At 43.4% G+C, this 20,104-nt stretch overlaps 1 protein-coding gene across 1 annotated transcript in view; it reads left to right on the top strand.

The window, feature by feature from the left end:
* Positions 1-20,104, top strand: part of RAB6B (RAB6B, member RAS oncogene family) — a 62,837-nt gene that overhangs the window by 35,956 nt on the left and 6,777 nt on the right. Inside the window, exons 3-7 of the mRNA XM_054984251.1 lie at positions 8,675-8,728; positions 11,762-11,867; positions 16,907-17,018; positions 17,336-17,429; positions 19,234-19,300. Coding sequence (XP_054840226.1) covers positions 8,675-8,728; positions 11,762-11,867; positions 16,907-17,018; positions 17,336-17,429; positions 19,234-19,300 — 433 coding nt within the window. The remainder of the gene's footprint in view (positions 1-8,674; positions 8,729-11,761; positions 11,868-16,906; positions 17,019-17,335; positions 17,430-19,233; positions 19,301-20,104) is intronic.

Below are 20,104 nucleotides of genomic sequence, written 5' to 3'. Positions count from 1 at the left end.
TTCAGCTTTGGGCATGTGGAGAAACAGTTGTGTGACTGCTTCACATGCGCATGACACCGTTTCTTGAAGTAGTTTAACATTTTACTGTGCAACCACAATTTTTTTCAAATATTAGTTAATAGAGGTGTAGTAACATACCAGCCTATGTTTTAAAAACTAATTCTTTGGTGCACTGTGAAGCAATTGTGTGACAAATCTGCTACCTTAGGTTGTCCTAGATGCGCAAGCAATTCAAGCAGCCACTTGAGTGACAATATTTTTAGGGTGACCAATAAGGCTGTGCAAAATCTGACATTATAGGATACCTTGCAGTGTCAGGATATAAAAATACACTCCTTGGACCAAGGACTGTAGCAGCTTGGAAATAACAAACTGTCTCAGGGCAGCCCAGTTTGCTACACCCTACAGTAAGGTGTGGCAAACCCAGTAGGGTGTAGCAATACAGTATATTTATGCCACATTGTTCCAGCTTTTGTCCATGGGCTTGAATTGTCAGTCAGCGCTATAGTTGCCAACTCCAGATTGGGAAATTCCTGAAGACTGGGGGTGGAACCTGAGGAGAGCAAAGTTTGGGGAAGAGAGAGACTTCAGCAGGGTAAAATTCTGTAGAATCCACTCTCCAACACAGCCATTTTCACTTGGAGAATGGGCCTCTGTAATCTGGAGATCAGCTGTAATTCTGGGAAGTCTCTAGGCCCCACCTGGAGGTTGGCAACCGTAGCCTGTGCATATCCACACCAGAGATTTCAAACTAGTTTATGGACCAGTTAATCTCCCCACGCAGCCCTGGGAATTGTATTTTATGAGGAGAGAGGACAGAGATCCCTAATGGAGAATTCTTATACCATCTTATAACACTACAATCCTGAGCATTTGGGGAGGGGGGAACCATGACAATTAAATGGGTATAAAACTGATACAAGTTAATAATGAAGACAGAGTCTCTGTGTCTGCTAACGGGAATTTTATGTAAGTCACATCTCTGCTTGACAGCAGAGTGGGGAATGACCCAAACTGCCATGTTTAGATGAGAGTTGAAAGAAAAGGAGACTTTATTCCATTATCTCAGTTTGTCTCTTTAAGTTTTTCCTTTTCACCGTGGAACTTGTGAGCATACCACCCCTGCCCCCATCACAGGGATAGTAGGGCATTCCAGCAGTAATGTGCTTACAGATTATGATTTGAACCAAAGTTTTTCAGTCGGCTTTCTGCAATTGCTTTCCCTGCCATGTTAGATTTAAAGCATCACCTGACTCAATCAGTGTTGCAGATTAGTGTTGTAAACAAACTCCCCTTTCACCTTTTGACAAGCAATTTAAAATGCATCACAGGAGTGGGCTGCATGTGAGCAAATTAGGTGGATTCCTCTGTTAAAAACTGCCTTGTTTTCCTGATAGCCTCCTTGGACCTTATAAAATCAAAGCAGTATCTTGGCTCAATTCTTCCACCTTCCTGAGGTGGCAAAATGTTAACAGAGAGGGGCACATTAAGACAAAGTCCTTACTGAAAGACTGTATGAGTTTGCACTGCTGGAAGGGATTTGCATGACTGAATGCTCCCACCTACCAAAAAAGATTATTCTGCAGACAGAAAACCAAGGAGAAAGCCTGGTTAGAACTCCCCCCCCCCCATTTACAGCACTGGCTCTGATCCATATAATATACCCTTTTTCTGTGGTATCACAATCTATCCCTTATTTTGGAGCTTGACAGGTGGCAAACCTACTTGCAAATAACTCCAGAAAAGCACCACAGCACACAAAAACACTGACTTCCTATCTGCCTTCATATAGGTGCATTAATCATTTGCAAATGGCCTTTTAAAGAGAAAGAAACAACCAGCTCATGTATCTCACAAAGTGTTTCTTGCCTAATAACCTGCTGATTTTTTTGCTCAAACTCCTCCTGATTACCACAAACTGACTATCTATGAGCCTAGAGTGTTGCCTCATGTATTTGGGGTACTTTGAATGACAGAGACTGTGAGAGATGTATTCAGTGCTCCATAGTCAAGGCAGCAGGCGGTTGGCTAGAAAGCGAAGCATGTAATACGTGAATGGGCTGGATTCTGTGCAAAACCCCTGCTGACTAAAGGGATTTTAATCACTGAGATGGGATGTTTCTGGCTCCCCCTCCCACTGCAGCTCAGAAGGTACTCTGAGCAGCTTCTCATGGGGGATAGGGGGCTCCCAGGAACAGCATGAGAGAGGAGTTGGTCTGCCATGGGAGTACGGAATCAGTGAAAGTTGTCCCCTCCTTCTGGTAGCAAATACATTCATCTGGATCCCACGCAGTATACAATATATCTAAATCTCAAGATGGCCATCCTCTGCCCAGGGTAGAGGAACCCCTGCGCCCACTTGCTGCCACCTCCCCCCCACCCCGGTCCAGCTCACTTGGCTGGTGGAGGGGGAGGAACCAGCAGGAAGAAGCATGTGTACAAGCTCCTGTGCTCCCCCATTGTACCTGTGATGGAGGAGCCACAGGGCATGATGAAGACCAGTTGAGTAAATATCACTCCAAATGTGCAATTTTTACTGAACTGGGCTTCAGCGCATCCCATGGTTCCTCTGTCATGCCAAAAATGATGTGATTGTCTGGTGTGATGGGGGAGCACCAGGTGCACATTGCATTTGCACAGGAGATTACCCTCCTGCACCCCTACCCCAAGCTTCCTGCAACCTTGCTTGGGCTCCTTGGGCCCCTGGGAACCATAATGTGGCCCCATCTGTGGATAATTAAATCCAGAGATTTGAGTCATGGACAGACAAGACAAATCTTTCTTCAAACTTATGAAAAGCTCCAGGTTTGCAGAAAAATCTGAAATCTAAAACAAAATATATTGAGGGTGAACCCCCCCCCAAAAGAACAGCACCTATTGCTTTAAGAAATGAATGTCCACAGTGGCCATTGCTAGGCAACCACAACTGTATCACCAGCCTTCAAGCCTTGGTTTCTGTCAGTAAAGGAGGGAGGGGAGGCAGAGACCTTCCTAAGGGCTATTTTGGCCTTTGAGGGAGGACTCATTGGGGCCAGATCCAACAGCAAGCAGCAGGTGACATGGTACCACATGACTTGTATGACTCACCCAGGTCTGGCTGCTTGCTATAATTCGACAGCAGCCATCCCATTAAAGCCAGTGTGGTGTAGTTGTTAAAGTTTCAGATTAGGATCTGGGAGACCCAGGTTTGAATCCTTACTGTGCCATGAAAGCTCACTGGGAGACTTTCGGCCTGTCACACACTATCATCCTAATCTATCTCAGAGTTGTTGTGAGGATAAATGGAAGAGAGGAGAGGCTGCTTTGGGTCTCCATTGAGGAGAAAGATAGGGTATATACAAATTAAATAAATTACAAATATAGCAGAACATGGGAGGCATATAAAAGGTAGGTTGGCTGGTGACAGGAAAGGAAAGAAGCAGGAGAAAGGGAGAGGCTTTGGGGGCTTCCAGGAAAAGGGAAGAGGAGTGGGGACCCGGTACTCATCTTATTCTATTCTCCAGCCTTCTCCCCACCTCTGTTGGCCATGTGAGGTGCTGGGAGTGGAGGGTGGGAGAGATCCCCCACCCCCACCAGGGGACCTGGGATCCCTAGTAGGAAATGAGATGCCCCCTATTAGGGTTGCCAGGACCTGAGGGGCCAAAGTGGGGGTGCAGGGCACGGGTTGGCGGGCAGCAGGGTACCTACCTCCGATGCTCCCCCATTGTGCCAGAAAATGACATTGTTTTCCGCTGAAGTCAAGCTCCGTAAAAATCACCTCCAAGTGGGCAATTTTTACTGAGCTTGGCTTCAGTGCACCCCACTGCTCTGGGAAATGAGCCTGATGGTGGAGCTGCAGGGCATGTGGAAGCCCAGCTGAGTAAAAATTGCACATTTGGAGGTGATTTTTACTGAGCTGGGCTTCAGTACATCCCATCGCTGGTGTGATAAGGGAGTGCGTGCACTCGCTTCTCCCCCTGTGCCTTCTCCTCCCACACCAGCCAGGTTAGCAGGGCTGGGGGACAACCTACCCCCTCTAACTCCCTCACTGGCCAATATATCTAATTCCTGACATGGCCAAATCTGCCTAACCTACTTCACAGGATTTTTATGAGATGAGAAGAGAATTATGTAAAGTGCTTTGTGTCCCCTTTGGGGAGAAAGGTGGGGTATAAATGAAGTAAAGAAATAATAAATACAGCTAAAGATGGGCGGGGGGGGGGCCTAAAACTTCTATAGTGGAATCCTAAGCACAGTTATACTTTTCTAAATCCATTGAAGTCAATGGGCATAGAATGATGTCTTTTTAGGATTGCACTGCTAATCTTCCCATTTAAGATATTATTTTTCTGTCATTTCATTTTAGTCGCCTTGGGCTAGTACAGACCTTGACCATAGTTGCTGCAGCAGCTGCTGCTGTAGCTTACACTGACACATCTGTCTTTATAATCTTTGCTGGTCTCTACCCCTCTAACCTCTACCCCTCCAACATTGTAAACAGTGCATGTCCTCCATGTTTTAAAAGTGAGCTGTTTACTTTCCTCCTTCCCCTTGAAACCATCACATAGGGCATTTTCATAAAAGTTCATTATATGGCTTAAGTGAATGCTTGATTGTTGTCGATACAGAATAAGAGCATTTGTAACGTGAATGAGTGTTTGGGCTAACATAAGTTTGACATTCTTGGTACAAACCAATAGAAGGAGGAGCTGCTTTGAGCCTCACTGGCCCTTTTCACACTGCTTACCTTGACTCGCAACGACGCGGAACATCAGGCTAAAAACGTGGAACATCAAGTTTTCTCGCGCGAGAAAAAACGATGTCCCGCATTTTTAGCATGATGTTCCACGTCGTTGCGAGTCAAGGTAAGCAGTGTGAAAAGGGCCACTGAAGGAATGCTGATACTAAAATGATCTCTCAAATCACATCTTCAAAACAGCCACAACTCAAGGCCGCAACAGATGTAATCCGGGGAGATCTGTATGCACACCCTTTTTGCTCCTCATATTTCCTGAAGTCCTGCCTGGTTCAAGTGATGTCTAACAAAGCTGCTCTGGATCACCTTCCTGTCTTTCTCTTTCCCTTGCCACACCTCCCACTTGAACAGTGCAATGAAATGATTTAACGTTGTTCTTATTCATCTCTTTTGGCCTTTCCCAGCTCATTTGTTGTGCTAGATGCACTTTTCTTCAAGCAATAGCAACCTCTGAGCTTTAAGGCCCCGAAACTCAAAAGGTTATTTGTCTCTCAGATAGGGTGTGTGCATTTGTGGTGCAGGATACTATGCTTAATTGGCTCCACTGCTTTTCATTCTTAAATCTCGTTCAGTCTCACTCAATTTGGACAACTGAGGAGTAAATCAATATAAGGAACCCAAAGCCCTTTCCTTACTCTCTTCAGTCATGGCCTACTGGAGGCCATTTTTGTTATCTCAGCACTGAGCCAGTGTGGAAGCATACATTACAATGGAAAGTGGGATGGGACAAAGAAGATCATCCCAAACTCAACATAGGCCAGATACAAACTGAATGAGTAGAATGTATCAATTCACTTCAACTATGATCATTTTTTCTGGCTGCAACATTTACAGTGCAATCCTAAACTTCTAAGCCCATTAATTTCAATGGATTTAGAAGGGTGTAACTCTACTTAAGACGGCACTGTTAGGGTTGTTTGTTTTGGGAATTCAGGATAGGTTGCTAATGATGGCTGGAAAGTGAGTTGGGAGCAGCAAGGACTGGATGACAAGAAAAGGAGTCTTCGGCATGGGGTGGCATGTGTTACAACAAGTAGCCTCTTCCAGCAATCCTTTAGCTAGTATAAGCTTGACTATGGACATTTGTAGTTTCTGAGTTTACCCATCCTAAGCACTCCTTGTACTTTTAAAGCTTGCTGCCCTTCTGTGATCATAAGATCAAGAAACCTGCCTTTTAAATCTCCATGTGGGATCCTCAAGAATTCAAATACAGCACTAGATCTCCTGTTAAATTTCCCCTGAAGCAGAGAGTAGAAGTGTTCATGGGAGCTAGTTGGAGAATAAGAGCTTAAAGTTGCAAAAGTGTGTTCTTCCCTTAGGGTTCGAAATTTTCTTCAAGGAGCAGGATGCTCTCCCACCCTCACATGCTTTCTTACTGCCATTCATACACTTATCACGTTGCTTGTCTCACTTCTCTTTTGTCTCTATAGCATGAAGTCCAGACCATCAGGCAGCGAACTTCATTATTTGTCCTCCATTATTATGGAGAGCCAGAGGGACTTGTAAATAAAATGGGCATTAATATTTAGGTGGGAGAATGTGCAGCTATCCAATGTGTGTCCTGACCCAACTAACTGTTGCCATGGAAGCCTGGGGAAGCAGAAGTAGACAAACACTGAGCCCCTTGCAATTCAGAAGACTTAGCCAGACCTCTTTTGGTGGCTTGATTTGTAACAGTGGGGAGAAGATCAGGCTAAATAAGCATGCATCTAACCTGTCTGACCTTGACTTGTAGATGTTGCTTTCCTCTGTCGAGATTGAGACCCTTTCTATGTTTGTCTTCTGTAATCTTGTGTCAAAGTGCCATTTCCCTTAAGGACATATGATGGGCAATGACAGATATAAGGGTCTGGGAGGGATAACTGATTTTGTCCAGAGATTTGGATTCCATCTCTTTCTTAGCCCTGGTTACTCTTAAAGATTGAGATGTTTCCAAGTATTCGAGGTCAGCAGCGTACAGCAGTCTTCTGGTTCTGACAGCAAAAGATGGATAGATTCTCTTAGCTTCATGTTCCCAAACTCTTGGATGAATTCGGCTCATTGTTCAGAGCTAGCCACACAGAGCCAGTGCTGTCTTGCTTTTTCAGCTGCCTCTGGAGAGCATGCCCCAAACAGACTGCAGCACATACTGTTTGATTAATCAACTAAAAACCAGCAGCAGATGTGACTTGAAATCCAAACTCCCAGAGCTGGGAGTGTGGTGCCCGAGCTCTAAAGGCAGCTTCTTTTAATTATTCTGGTCAGTTCTGCCACCATGAGACACATTTGGGCTCAGTTCTCATGGATGCTGCTGGAATTTGTATCCTTGGTTGGAAACCTAGCACTCATCTGCTATGTGCATTCCCAGTATGATTTTCATCCAAACTGCCCCACCAGGATACATTCCATAACAAAGTACTACTGGTGCTATCCTTCATTTAGCCACAATAGCTTTTACTTCAAGCTCATAGTTAAATTATAGTGCTTTTGTAAAGGATGATGATAAATCCCTTTACAGTTCTGTGCAAAAATGGGAGAAAAGACTAAAAGAATCTAAGGAGAAGCCCTGTGGCTCAGTGGTAGAGCATCTGCTTTGAATGCAGAAGATCCAGGTTTAATCCTTGGGCTCTTTTCTTAAAAAATCAAATAGTAGGTGATGTGATGCGCAAGACCACAGCCTGAGGCTCTGGAGAGCTGCTGCCAGTCAGAGTAGACAATACTGACCTTGAGTATAAGGCAATTTTGTGTGTTCATGTTTTCGTCTACAGTTTGAGTGGGTGGGGCTCCTTGAATCTCTGGCAATGATTGGAGGACTGTGAATGACCTGATGTCAGTAGCTGTTTTCCAGTGTGCCACAAAAAGAATTTTCAGACATTATTGTCTTTTGCATCTTAGGAATTGGCACTGATAGTTCCTGGATGCATATGATGAGGGTTAGCATGGATGTTTCTTGAGAATTAGCACTGATATTCTCCGTCCCTGGCAGTTAGATCCCTCAGGCCCTCCACAGTTAACACACAGATGTTCCAGTTGAAGTAGCTCTATTGAGATCCTTACAGTACAGGTATTCACCCAAAGGTGGCAATTGGCAGAAGCGACAATTCAAACAAAGGCATTGCTAATTATAGGAAAACTTCCCACCCTCCCGGGGTCCGTTGACATTCTGGCGCGAAACCCCTATGAGGCTGCATGGGAACAGATTAGTTTAGACTTCATGAAGTACAAAGGAAAATAATATCCCAGTCTCTGGGAAAGTGACAATGTTTGCTGCTAGCAGCTCTCCTCAAGGACACTTGCTGGAAAAAGTGAACGCACATATTTTCAACAGATAATGGAGGGGCCCACTGGCTCTCCTGCAATTAATATCAGAAGTTAAGACACTCTCAGATGATCTACACAGATCTATACAGAATATAGTATACAATTCTGGCAAACAGCCTTGCCCAGCAGAATACAATCATGGCAGGTATCCGGGCATACATGACAGATACTTCCTGGATAAAGAAGTGGTGACAAAGTTGGGCAAGTGTTATGCTTACTCTATGATGCTCATCAATGCCATGAATAAGCCCTGATTACTAAACTCTAGATCAGGGAACTGGCAAGGATGCTGTCCATCCACCAAGCATCACTGTGCATGTGTGCGGCATGATGTGAAGCACCGTGCTTCTAGTTCTGCCATCCCAACGGGTTTTTGTCCTGTGGTTATTGATCAACAATCTCCCACAGCCAAATAGTAACTACTTTTGAAACTGAAGGGACTTTCTAAAACAGTGTATTATTTGATATGGGTGGGAGCTGCCACTCCAAGAAAAAAAATAACCAAACAATAATCCCTACATTCCTAAAAAGCCCTTGGGTGCACGTGACGTAGTTCTTTTGACCCCAGCCATGGTGTGCAATTTAAAAAGATTTGTTCCAGAATGACTGCTGACCATTATTCCATTTCCTCTCTTGTAGGCTACCATTGGAATTGACTTCTTATCTAAAACCATGTACTTGGAAGACCGGACAGTAAGTGGCAGGCATTGTTGAAAAGCTGACATTCTCAAGCTATGTATTGAGACAGAAGTAACAGGCAAAGACAGGAGATTCTTTCCAAACTAACCACATGTTCCAAACAGCCCAAACTGGCAAGCACATAATCTGCTTATGTGCTTTCGTATCATCTTGTTGGCTTGCTTTTGACAGAGGCCTTTGCTCTTACAAGTTTCTTATCTTTATAGGCAAGGATGCTTTATGCTGCTCTTTCCACCCACAGGTTTCCCCATGGTCCCTTCTTATCCTCCATGCCTTCTCAAAGGTCACCTGCTCTTAGTCTTTTTGAGATGGAACTGAAATAACAGAAGAGCCATCGCCTCCCATGAATCAATGATGACACCCCATGGACTGAAACTCCAAATTACTTTTCCTTGGGATTTCAGCTAAATCTGAACTGAGATACATGTAATTTAATGGAACAGATTTCAGATCAATACCCGATTACTCTTTAAGGCACAAAATGCATCATCTTGAGGGATGGGTTCCTAATACTAACTCAGCTCGATTCTTCCCTACAGAGTCCACCAATCCCTATTAGCAATCTCTGCTAGCCTCATAGCGCCAGCTGTGACCTGTTAAGTGGTTTTTAGTTTTTCTGTTTTCAGGACACCCTTTCTACATCAACTATCTTTTGAGAGACCTGCCCCTGAGTATATGCTACACAACCCCAGGCATGTTCTAAGGTGCACACCTGGTTCATGTTGGCACTGACCAGGCCTGCCAGGACTCCTTGCTGCCCTGCTTGCACTCAGAGTGTGACCTAAAACACTCTTGATGTTTCTCTGAAGCTGCAGGGGAAGGTTGATTGTGTTTGGCAAGTTATTTTTAAGGAGTCTGGCCAGCAATACTGACTGTTTCATTGAGGCAAATTCCTTTCTACAGTTTCCCAGAAAACAGTCTGAAAATTACTACCATTACAATTATATTGATGCATAAGAGAAAGCATCAAGTATCCCCAAATAGACAGGCAATTTCTAATGACCATGAAAGAAGTTCATAGAAGCCTACAGACAAGATAGGGGCATGCCTGCACTGATTTGTGGCATGCGTTTAAAGCACTGGAACAGTTCATTGTTTAGTTATTTATCTCCAAAATTCTTTTTCAAAAGAAAAAAACTCTAACAAAGAAACAATATATACAAATTGGTGAAAGCTGGCTTCTGGAAGGGGCCTTGTGGTGGCTGGCTGCTGATGGATAGTAGCTGGGTCAGACATCATGATGGAAGGGGTCTCTCTCTTCCTGTGTAGAGTGGCTTCTGGAGGAGTCTGAAAATAGAGAGGCCAGGTGATAGCTGGACCTCACAGGCCAATGAAAAGGCCTCATTCTCTCTCCCACTAAGCTGTAGAATGGTGTAGAATGTGCCTTTGCAGGAGCAATGAATGGGCTTGACCCTTCAGGTCCAGAATGCAACATATGTAATGATTCTATATATCACAAATATAGCCCTTCAGGAACTATCTGGAAGCATTCACCTTGTGACGTACATCTTTGTAGCCATGCTGAACACTCTGTTGAAAACCTTGTTGTCTATAATGCATAAGGAAAAGAAGGGGGTTACACTGGAAGGATATTGAGAATGTCAGGAAGTAATTCAGCACCTGAGAAGCTACGAATGTGCTGTCCCAGTGGAACAATTTTGTGACCCGGAAGTCTGTGGCCCAGCAGACTCTTCAAGGATAGGCAGTAATTCCTTCTGCTAGGAAGCCCTTCCTAAATGATTGCATTTTAAGGTATCTCCTTGGAAATAGCAGTAGGGGGGAAAGCCCACTGTTAAAATGTCTTGATTTATAGATTGGGGGGGGGCTTTGCACAAGGATAAGCCAATGTCAACGGAGATGGAAGTTAGCTCTAATGAGAGGGAAACAGCAGCTGCTGCATTAATAAGTAGCAGCTAAGTATCTTGTGCGATGTTAATGCACTCTCAGACATCTATCTCAGGCCTAATGGGTTGTTTCCAGGGCTTTCCAATTCTCTAATGAAAGCCACAGGCTGAGTGATGTAGGAGCATTGGTAGATTTCCTTGTCCTTCCCAAGGGGTTATTTCTGGTCCAGTGTCAAAACCTTGAGAGAGTCTTCTCATTTCTGTCATCCCTCGCCCTCCAAAAGAGATCCAGATTTTTCAAATCTATTGTGTGTTTAGGCAAATGATGAAGCCAAATGTACTCTGAACTTGATTCCTGGTATTCATGTTAGCTGTGAGCAAGCATTCTTCTGGCAAAGCTCCTTCATTTTAAGGACACGTCTGTTTGTCTGAAACTTTTATGCCAAATTGTACCCTGTACTGATGCTGTTCTTGAGCACTCCTTTGATATCCCCAAGAAATCGTCCTGCTTGATGAGCAGTTGAGGGTAGGATCCTGCAGGTTAATGTGCCTTAGAGGAGCAGATGTGCAACAGAGCCAGATATGGGCCTGAAACACCCCCACACAACCCATGCTGCCTCACTGGAGGTCCTTCAGACCTGGGACAGCAGGAGGACATCTAGGCTGCACTTTTCAAACTTGTAATGCTGGAGTAGTGCCTTGCTTGGAGACATATGGCAGAAAGCAACCTTATACTGCCTGTGTTCATATTTTCCCTATTAGTGAAAGCAGCAATGAATGATACTGGTATGGCCTATTGCACTCATCTGATGAAACCATTCTATTACGCCTCTCAGCTGCTCTTCAATTTTACTTCAGTGGCCTTTTGCCTCCTGTTCCTGTATCACACCTTTTATTCACAAGGCTCTCAAACAGCTTTTAAAACTGTATCACTCCAGGCTATAAACACTTGTCTCTGCAGCAAAGGAACACGGTAGCCTTAAGTTGCCAGAAGCAAGAAGCATCACAGGGGGAAAAAAACCCTCTCAGGGGGGCATCTCAGACAAATGATGGATGCTTCCTTTGTGTGTTCTTTGTCTCTTTTGTTCTCCTTTCTCCCCATCTACCAGGGCTGTTTCTCTTCCTAGTTGTGTGCCTTCTCTCTTGCATATCTTGTCTGGTTTTCTCCCCCCCGACCCGACAGGTGCGGTTGCAGCTCTGGGACACAGCAGGCCAGGAGAGATTCCGAAGCTTGATCCCCAGTTACATTCGAGACTCCACAGTAGCTGTGGTAGTCTATGACATCACAAGTGAGTTAAATTTCAGTGTGGTTGTCTGCAGAACAAATGTGGGAACACGTTGTAACTGCCCTTTGCTGCTGTAGATCAGCCATAAGGAACAGCTATAGCATAGTGCACTACATGGTACAATATAAGAAGAAACATGATAGATTGCTGTGTTTTGGAACTATATATGAAGGCTAGAATTGGAGAGAGGAACACTTCATCCTCTTTCCATTTCATGCCATGGTAAAATCTTTTCTCTTGAAGACACTGTTTCTGTCCATAACAACAGCAGCACTTCTTATAGACAGATTAGTGCCCCACTCAGAGTGGTGAACAAAGTCAGTGTTGTTGTTATCCCCACAATACAGCTGGGGAGCTGGGGCTCAGAGCCAAGCTACAAGTACCGCCTTACACAGGTTGGACACTTGTCAGCTTCCCTCAAGTTTTGATGGGAAATGTAAGCATCCTGGTTTTACAGCTTGGCTCTCCATTACAGCTGCAAGACCAGGATGCCTACATTTCCCATCAAAACTTGAGGGAAGCTGACAAGTGTCCAACCTGTGTCAGGCATCACTTGTAGCTTGGCTCTGAGAGGAGTGGTTTACCCAAGGCCATCTGCTGAACTCATGGCAGTAGTGGGATTTGAACCAGTAGAGTGCTGGTTCACAGCCCAGCCACTTAACCACTGTGCTACAGTTATGTAGAACCTCTCATATCAACTATTGATTGTTCATAACAATCTGCTGAATGGTATATTCCCAATTTGAATTAATGACTGTCTTAGATCTTAAGAGATTTCTCTCATGAGTATTGGTTGAAATATTTGTTTGCACTGCGATGGAATGTGAAAGAGCTACGTTTCCTTCTTAATCAAAAGACTTCCAGGAGTGTTTCTTAAGAACTACTTTTCTGGAGCAGAACAAGGTCCAAAGAATACTAAGACTAACCAAGTAATTCTAATGAGTTATTCCTGGAAGTAATTCCAATATTGGCCAACTGGATGACTCTGGGGGTTTATAATGGGAACATAATATAAAACATCCCTTAGTTTTCTATACTGTTCCCACCTGAGAACTTGGACTTGTTCTTCATCTTGTTGAGAAGAAAAAACACTTCCTCCTATTATACGCACAAGACTCAAAAACTGTATAACCATTCATTTCAAGTTTAGGCTGAAATCATCTTTAGAAATACCTAAAGGTGGTTATTGTGTTTAATACAAGAGACTGTGGCTGCTTTCATTGCCACAGTGAATTCCTCTGCAATGGAACATATGCCTTTCCCCTTATGTACTTTAAATGCTTTTTATTGTAAGTCTGTATGCCACATAGTGACAATTCTCCGCATGGCATTGTAACGGCAAAAGCAGAGGTATTATCAGTGGCCTACAGATCACCTACATGGTAGTTTTTCCTGCACTTTCCTGCACTTTCCTTGGCTCAGTCCCTCACAATTACCGTTCAGGCCCCTCAGGCCATCGGAGCGATTTTTGAGCTTTTTCTTTTAATCAGAAATTGACATATTGCTATAGCATTGTATCATTATAACAATCTACCTGCTTGCTCCTCTGAATCACCAGCTTTCTTTCTTTTTTAAAAAAGTAAGTAGCTCTTTTAAATATGGAGACATAAGGGAAAGGCATATCTCTGCAACAAAATAAGTTAAAGGTTTACTTTTTTGAAAAAGGTAACTGGGAATTCAGAAGAAGTTGGTAGATTGTTTTAATGTTATAATGCTATATAAAGGTAAAGGTAGGCCTCTGCACAAACACTGAGTCATTACTGACCAATGAGGGGACGTCGCATCGCAACGTTTTCTTGGCAGACTTTTTGTTACAGGATGGTTTGCCGATGCCTTCCCCAGTCATCTACACTTTACCCCCCGGAAACTGGGTACTCATTTTACTGACCTCAGAAGGATGGAAGGCCTTGAGCCGGCTGCTTGAACCCAGTTTCTGCCAGGAGCAAACTCAGGTTGTGAGCAGAGCTTAGGCTGCAGTATTGCAGCTTACCACTCTGTGCCATGTGTGATGTTCGATTGCTAATTTTAATAAAAGATTGAGAAAGCAATCTGGGGGAAATGGTGCACAAGCTGAGGAGGTGGGGGCTGAAGCACAGAATATTTATTTTAAAACATTTTTATGCCACCTTTCCATCCAAATAGGGTCCCCAAGGCAACGAACATCAAGGCATTAAAACATTAAAAGCATTAAACAGCATTTAAAATGTACAAGTAAAACATTTAACAATGCAATAAAAACATATAAACACAACATAACAGGGAGGCGGGCCAATAAGATATATGGGGGGAACACCAAACAAAACAAAAAAGCCTTCACTTACTGGTGGAAGACACTAACAGAAATAGACAAATGAAGGAAGTTCCGAAATTTGGTGCCTAGACCAAAAAAGCCCTTTTTGGGGTTGCTACCCATCTAGCCTCAGATGGCAGGGGCACCCAAAGCCAGGCTTCCAAAGATGGCCAGTATGGATAGGTAGGGTCATGTGGGAGAAGGTGTCCTTAAGGTATGCAGGGCCCAAGCCATATGGGGCTTTAAAGGTCTTCTGAGCTGGGCCTGGAAGAAAACTGGGAGCCTGTGTAGATGGAACAAGACTGGAGTTAATGGTCCCTATGACTTACTCCACTCAACAAACTGGCTGCAGCATTTTGTAGCTTCCAGACAGTATTCAAGGGCAGTCCCATGTAGAGTGCATTTGCAGTAATCTAATCTAGATGTTACCAGGGCATGCACCACAGTGGCAAGATACTTCCTGCCCAGGAAAGTGCCACTGGGCACTACTGCTACCAGTTTATCAAATCGGAGGCATAGATCTCGCAGCACCCTCAAGCTACAAAACTGCTTCTCTGGGGGGGGGGGGTAACCCCATCCAGAACAGGAGATATCCTCATCAGACCTTCCCACCAACAGTAGCAATTATAGATCATCAATCTTGATTTTTAATGTATTTCCTGCTGAAGAGTCTGTTTCTCCTATTACATGTCAGTTCACATCTGTGGGTGGTGATGGGCAATAAGTTACACAAATTAGCTTTCCTTTGATTAGGCACAGGGGAAAAAATGTCACTGCATCTCCCAAACTGGTTGCCTGAAAGTGGAACTGGCCACACCTTTCCATGCATTTTACCTGTAATACATGAGCTTATTTAGATTGCATTGGGACATTCCACCAACATTTCTGAGGCCTGGCTAACAAATGGTAACTATGGATACAGGAACAAATTAAGTTATATTCTTGAGGCAACAAGTGGCATAGGTCTATACATTCTGAGATGTGATGTTGGTGTAAAATCAGCTCAAGCCATGTGGACTCCAGTTTGAGACACTGAACTGGCACTGGGAAAAAATGTCCTTTGCAGATGCATCCTAACAGAGAGTTCTCAACAGTATCTGAAACCGTGATCTGAGCCCAACCCATTATTGAGGGATACATGTTGACCTTTTGACTAAAATTTTCTATTCCTTAGCCTCACATCACTTCTATGCATATATAACACATTTGGTTCTTGTCAAGTGCTTGATTTTGCCATCTTAACAGCCCTATGAGGCAAATCGCTGCTATTTTACTAGTGAGAAACTAAAGCAAAAGAAAAACCCCAGTAAGTTGGCAGGACCACACAATGAGTACCTGGCAGAGGAAAAATTCAAGCCCAAATCTGTCAGACTCAAATCCAGCTTTACGGCCTCTGTGCCCCACTAACTTTCCTTGTACCAGCCACTCTTCTCTCACTCTTTTTTAAATCCCGTCCTTCCTCCAGTGAGCTGAGGGCAGTGTATGATTCTCTACTCCTGCACAAGAGCCCTGTGAGGTAGATGGGGCTGGAAGTAACTGCCCCAAAGTTACCTAGTGAGTTTCATAGCTTAACAGGGATTTAAACCCAGGTCGCCTAATAGTACACTACGGTCTGTCTTCTGAGAAATCAAGTTGTCTCCACACTGAAGGAACTACCCTGTAAAAGATGGTCATATCATAGAAGTTTTTTGCAGCTGTCAGCCTCGAAGCTGGACTTTGTCCTTTTCCTGTACTCATTTCTTCCTGTTTGATCTGACTTACTGCATTCCTTACTGCAATTAATGTGAGAGGAAAGGAGAAGTGACAGAAAAGCAGATCTGCTTCCCTCTGCTGGCCCTGGTTGGCCAAAGCAGTCACAAGAGGAGGTCAGGCTGTGCAGGTGACTGGCAATGGAGCAGCTTATTAAAAACCTTCCTTTGAATGGATGGATTGCCATGGTGGGTCTGAGGCCCGTGCACTGGTTGCTACAGTTGCACTAAACCCTCTCTTAAATAAATGCTAGTAGATTTTCCTATGAAAATACAAGGAGTTGCATGTGGAAGTAGAATTCCACAGAGGAAACGCTGAGCCAATGCCTCAAGTCCACTAGTTTGAACTAAATTTCAAGTTGAAACTGTTCTAATAAGGCATATGCAGAAAAGCATCTTTGAAGAGACCACCAATGATAACAACTACCCTTTGTGAAGGTGGGGTGGCACCACAGTGATCTGAGCTGTAGATGTAACTTGGTTACGTGCAAGAAACATGACTGACATGAACATCCCAGTTTGGACAAGAAGACCTTTTAGACCTCCCGCTGACCTTCTCTCTTCTGTGCTTTCCCTGACCATTCTCATCTTCCATCACCTTCAGGGAAGAAAATGTATTATTTCCCTTGTCTTGGCCTCCTCTTCCTGCCCTCAAAACTCAGCAGACATCAAACATACCTTTGTGCTTTTCTTCAGTCCCTTCTCACTCTATCCTTATAGAAATACTCATTTTTGCCTAGCATTTTTTTAGTATTCAAAGCTTTTCACATACATTATGTCAATGATACATTTTCTCTTATGCCTCTGTAAGTGGTAGACAAGGGAGCAGCATCCAAAAGCCCCTGGTCCTTCCTAAGGTCCTTTCCAAACACGTTCAGAAGCTTCTTGCTGTTACTTCTAAGTGTCGCATAGAAGTATTATTCTTTTAAAAGCCAAAGCTGTGACTACTGGAAAACTGGCTTTTGTCTGATTCTCACCTTCTTTATTTCTCTTCTCTCTCACAGATCTCAACTCCTTCCAGCAGACATCCAAATGGATTGATGATGTCAGAACAGAAAGAGGAAGTGATGTCATTATTATGTTAGTGGGCAACAAAACAGATCTTGCAGATAAGAGGTAAATAGGAAAAAATAGATGGAGTGGAGGGAACTTCTCCGAATCACAAGAAACATACAAAATAGCAATAAGTCACTTACTATAAAGGAGCTCTGCTGCTTCTGGTTGTCATAGGAACAGCTCCCTAGGGTGTCAACTCTTGTCTTATTGACCACTGTTGAATCCCCTGTGCATTGTGAAATTAGAGGTCTTTGCTTGGTGGAATTATTACAGCTTCTCACTACATTCCCACTCCTAACTTCCATTCCCAGATAAATCCTCTTTCCTAGTTGCAATGAGACGATTACCATTTTCCTTGCTCTGTGTGTCCACCCCAGGCAGATAACAATTGAAGAAGGGGAACAGAGAGCTAAAGAGCTGAATGTCATGTTTATTGAGACAAGTGCAAAAACAGGATACAATGTAAAACAGGTAAGAAAGGAACCTTTCTTTTTGGGTGAAGATGACTAGGCAAGAACTTTACAGACAGCTTGATCCATTCTGGATGCCAGGATGCATTTTCCCTCCTATATGTAGGTTCAGAAGACTACATGCACCCCATCATTTGAAAAATGCCATGTCTGATTTGCCATGAGCACACAGCAATCAAAATTATTAGCTCCATGCAGGGACATCGTCATGATATGGTGCTTGGGTAGTATCAGGCAGGGAATACAAGAGACCAGAGGTCAAGTATGGCTGATAGGCTTCTAACCTTGCACCTTCCAATGTTTCCTTGTTAAAATTCATAAAATAGTAATTAACAGTTTTTTCTATAAAAACCACAATTAGTGGGATGTGTAACTACACTGACAATCCAAAGCAAGTTTATACAGTAGATAAAAATAGGTTTATTACTAGAAATCAGATCACTTGGAATGCATAGCTGTGAAAAGGCTAATGAAAGCCATTTTATGAGAGAGCGATGGTTAGAATATACATTTCTTTGAACACAGGCTTCCAAAAATCAATGTCTGTTTTCTAGTGCTGTATCTAAGGGATTGGGAGGCAGAGGCTAGTCCCCATTGTACCCAAAGCACATGTAAGAGAACAAAAGAAGCTGGAACAGGAATTCACTACATAGCCACAGGCTTTCCAGAAGAAAGCTCAAACTGAGTATCTCATGAAAACAGATCCTTGCCCTTAAACAGAGGGGGGGGGCGGAAATGTTAGAACTGGGCAAAAAGGTGACCATTTCCCCCTTTTGTCAAGCATCAATCAAAAGTTCCTAAAGGCTGCGGCAGAGCTTTTGACAAACCAAGGAGGAAAACTTATTCTCAGATCAGATTCTTATTTTCCAGTCTAATGAAGGTTGAATTGAATTATGCACTGCGGCATGTTGAACCTTTCATTACACGTCCTGCCCTTCCTGTTCCAATACATTCTAGCTTACCCATGGACCCCAAATATATGATAGACTTTTTACCTCCAACATTTTTAAAATGGCCTTTGGCTATCGTAATATGGCCAAAATCTAGGTCAACTGCCATTCTTTTGGTAGCTGATCTTTTGATTTTAAATGCACTTTTATTTTGCCCACTCATCAGCTTGTAGAGTTTGATGGAAGCCTAAAGGCTGCCTGATTAACCCAAAACAAAACAGGAGTCCAGTTGGACTTCAAAGACTAACAAAACTTATTCCAGCATAAGCTTTCTGGACTCAAGAACTCACTTCATCAAATGCCCAGGAGGTCTTACAGAGAGGTAATCCTATTTGTTTTGAAAGAAGAGCTATTTATGAACATTAACTGATCATGTGCCCCACTTCCAAGTTTTTGCAACTGAATTATGACTTGACAACCTAGTTCCTTGACAACATGTGGCTTGCATTGTTTGCTGATGGTCATGGTGTTTAATCTGTAAATATTTTTGCCATGCCCTTGCTCTCAGCATAGGCACCCTTGAAGACTGGGATGGGAGGGTATAGGGATCTGCCACTCTGTGCATATGTGGGAATTCATTAATCTTTTGGTCCCTTGCAACTCTATAATTCTTTGCCACTGGAGCTTCTCTGACATAACCCCCATTTTAAGCACCAGCAACCATTATTTTCATGGACTCGGGACACTTCCCTTGCCCCTCGAGACATGTATGAATAACCCCCAACTCTTGTTCCCTGTGGGCAGATAGGCTGTCCTCTGCGGCTTGTTTAACCCATTTCACAACAAAGTTATTTTTCTGCTTACATTTTGCTTCTGGTCTGCCTTTTTTGTCTGACACTCCGCATATTGCTTCAGCTCTTCCGGCGTGTTGCCTCAGCTTTGCCAGGGATGGAGAGTGTTCAAGAGAAGAGCAAAGAAGGGAGTATCCTTTGGTAATGACAGTTCCTTCTTCCACAAGTTCCTTTGCACTTAGGAATCTACCACAATTAAATGTGGTGACAGATAAGGCTGTTTTCACACACAAGGGTTTGTTCTGTGCATATGAAACCACCCCAGCCCAGAATGCTTTCTCTTCCGTATTAACTTCAGAGAGGCATTCAAAAGCAACTGAAAATTCCCATGGCAAATACTACATAAGTTACATGGGTTATCTTACCATGCCATCCTGTCATCAGAAATTGCCCAAGCAGAGAATATTTCAGCTCCTCCTAGTTCAATAAGTATATCTGTAGAAATGGGCGAAAATGGAAACTAGGCAGGGGAACCGCTATATAGTGGTCCATTGCAAATATAAACCAGTATGGGCCATAAGGTGCTCAAGGTACTTGGTGCTCTTTTAAAAACAAAATCAAAATTCTGCATCAAGGAAAGTTACATTCTGCAACCTTAACATGCACTCAAATTTCCATAATGTATTCTGTTTCTGCTAGTCATGAGCTGTACCCAGACATCATTGATTGTGCTATATCAATAATTGGCAACTGAATTATGCCTGGACAACCTAGTCTAGTTACAAATGCTTGTTATAGTACAATAGTGGCCCAATATCCAGTGATATCTGGATACAGCCATAACGTGCAGGATAAGGATCCATGAAAGACACTGAGGCCCATGAATTCCCCACAGCTTTGCAGATTTTGCTGGATACAGCTCACCCAACATCAAGGCTATCTTCACAATTACATGGGCTATACATTTGCTTTTTTTTTTAAGATAAAAGCCAAGT

Source organism: Eublepharis macularius, chromosome 6 (genome assembly GCF_028583425.1).
Source record: "Eublepharis macularius isolate TG4126 chromosome 6, MPM_Emac_v1.0, whole genome shotgun sequence".
NCBI classification, from domain to species: Eukaryota; Metazoa; Chordata; class Lepidosauria; order Squamata; family Eublepharidae; genus Eublepharis; species Eublepharis macularius.
The sequence above is the reverse complement of the archived record's forward strand: the minus strand, read 5'-3'. Positions and strand labels throughout refer to the sequence as shown.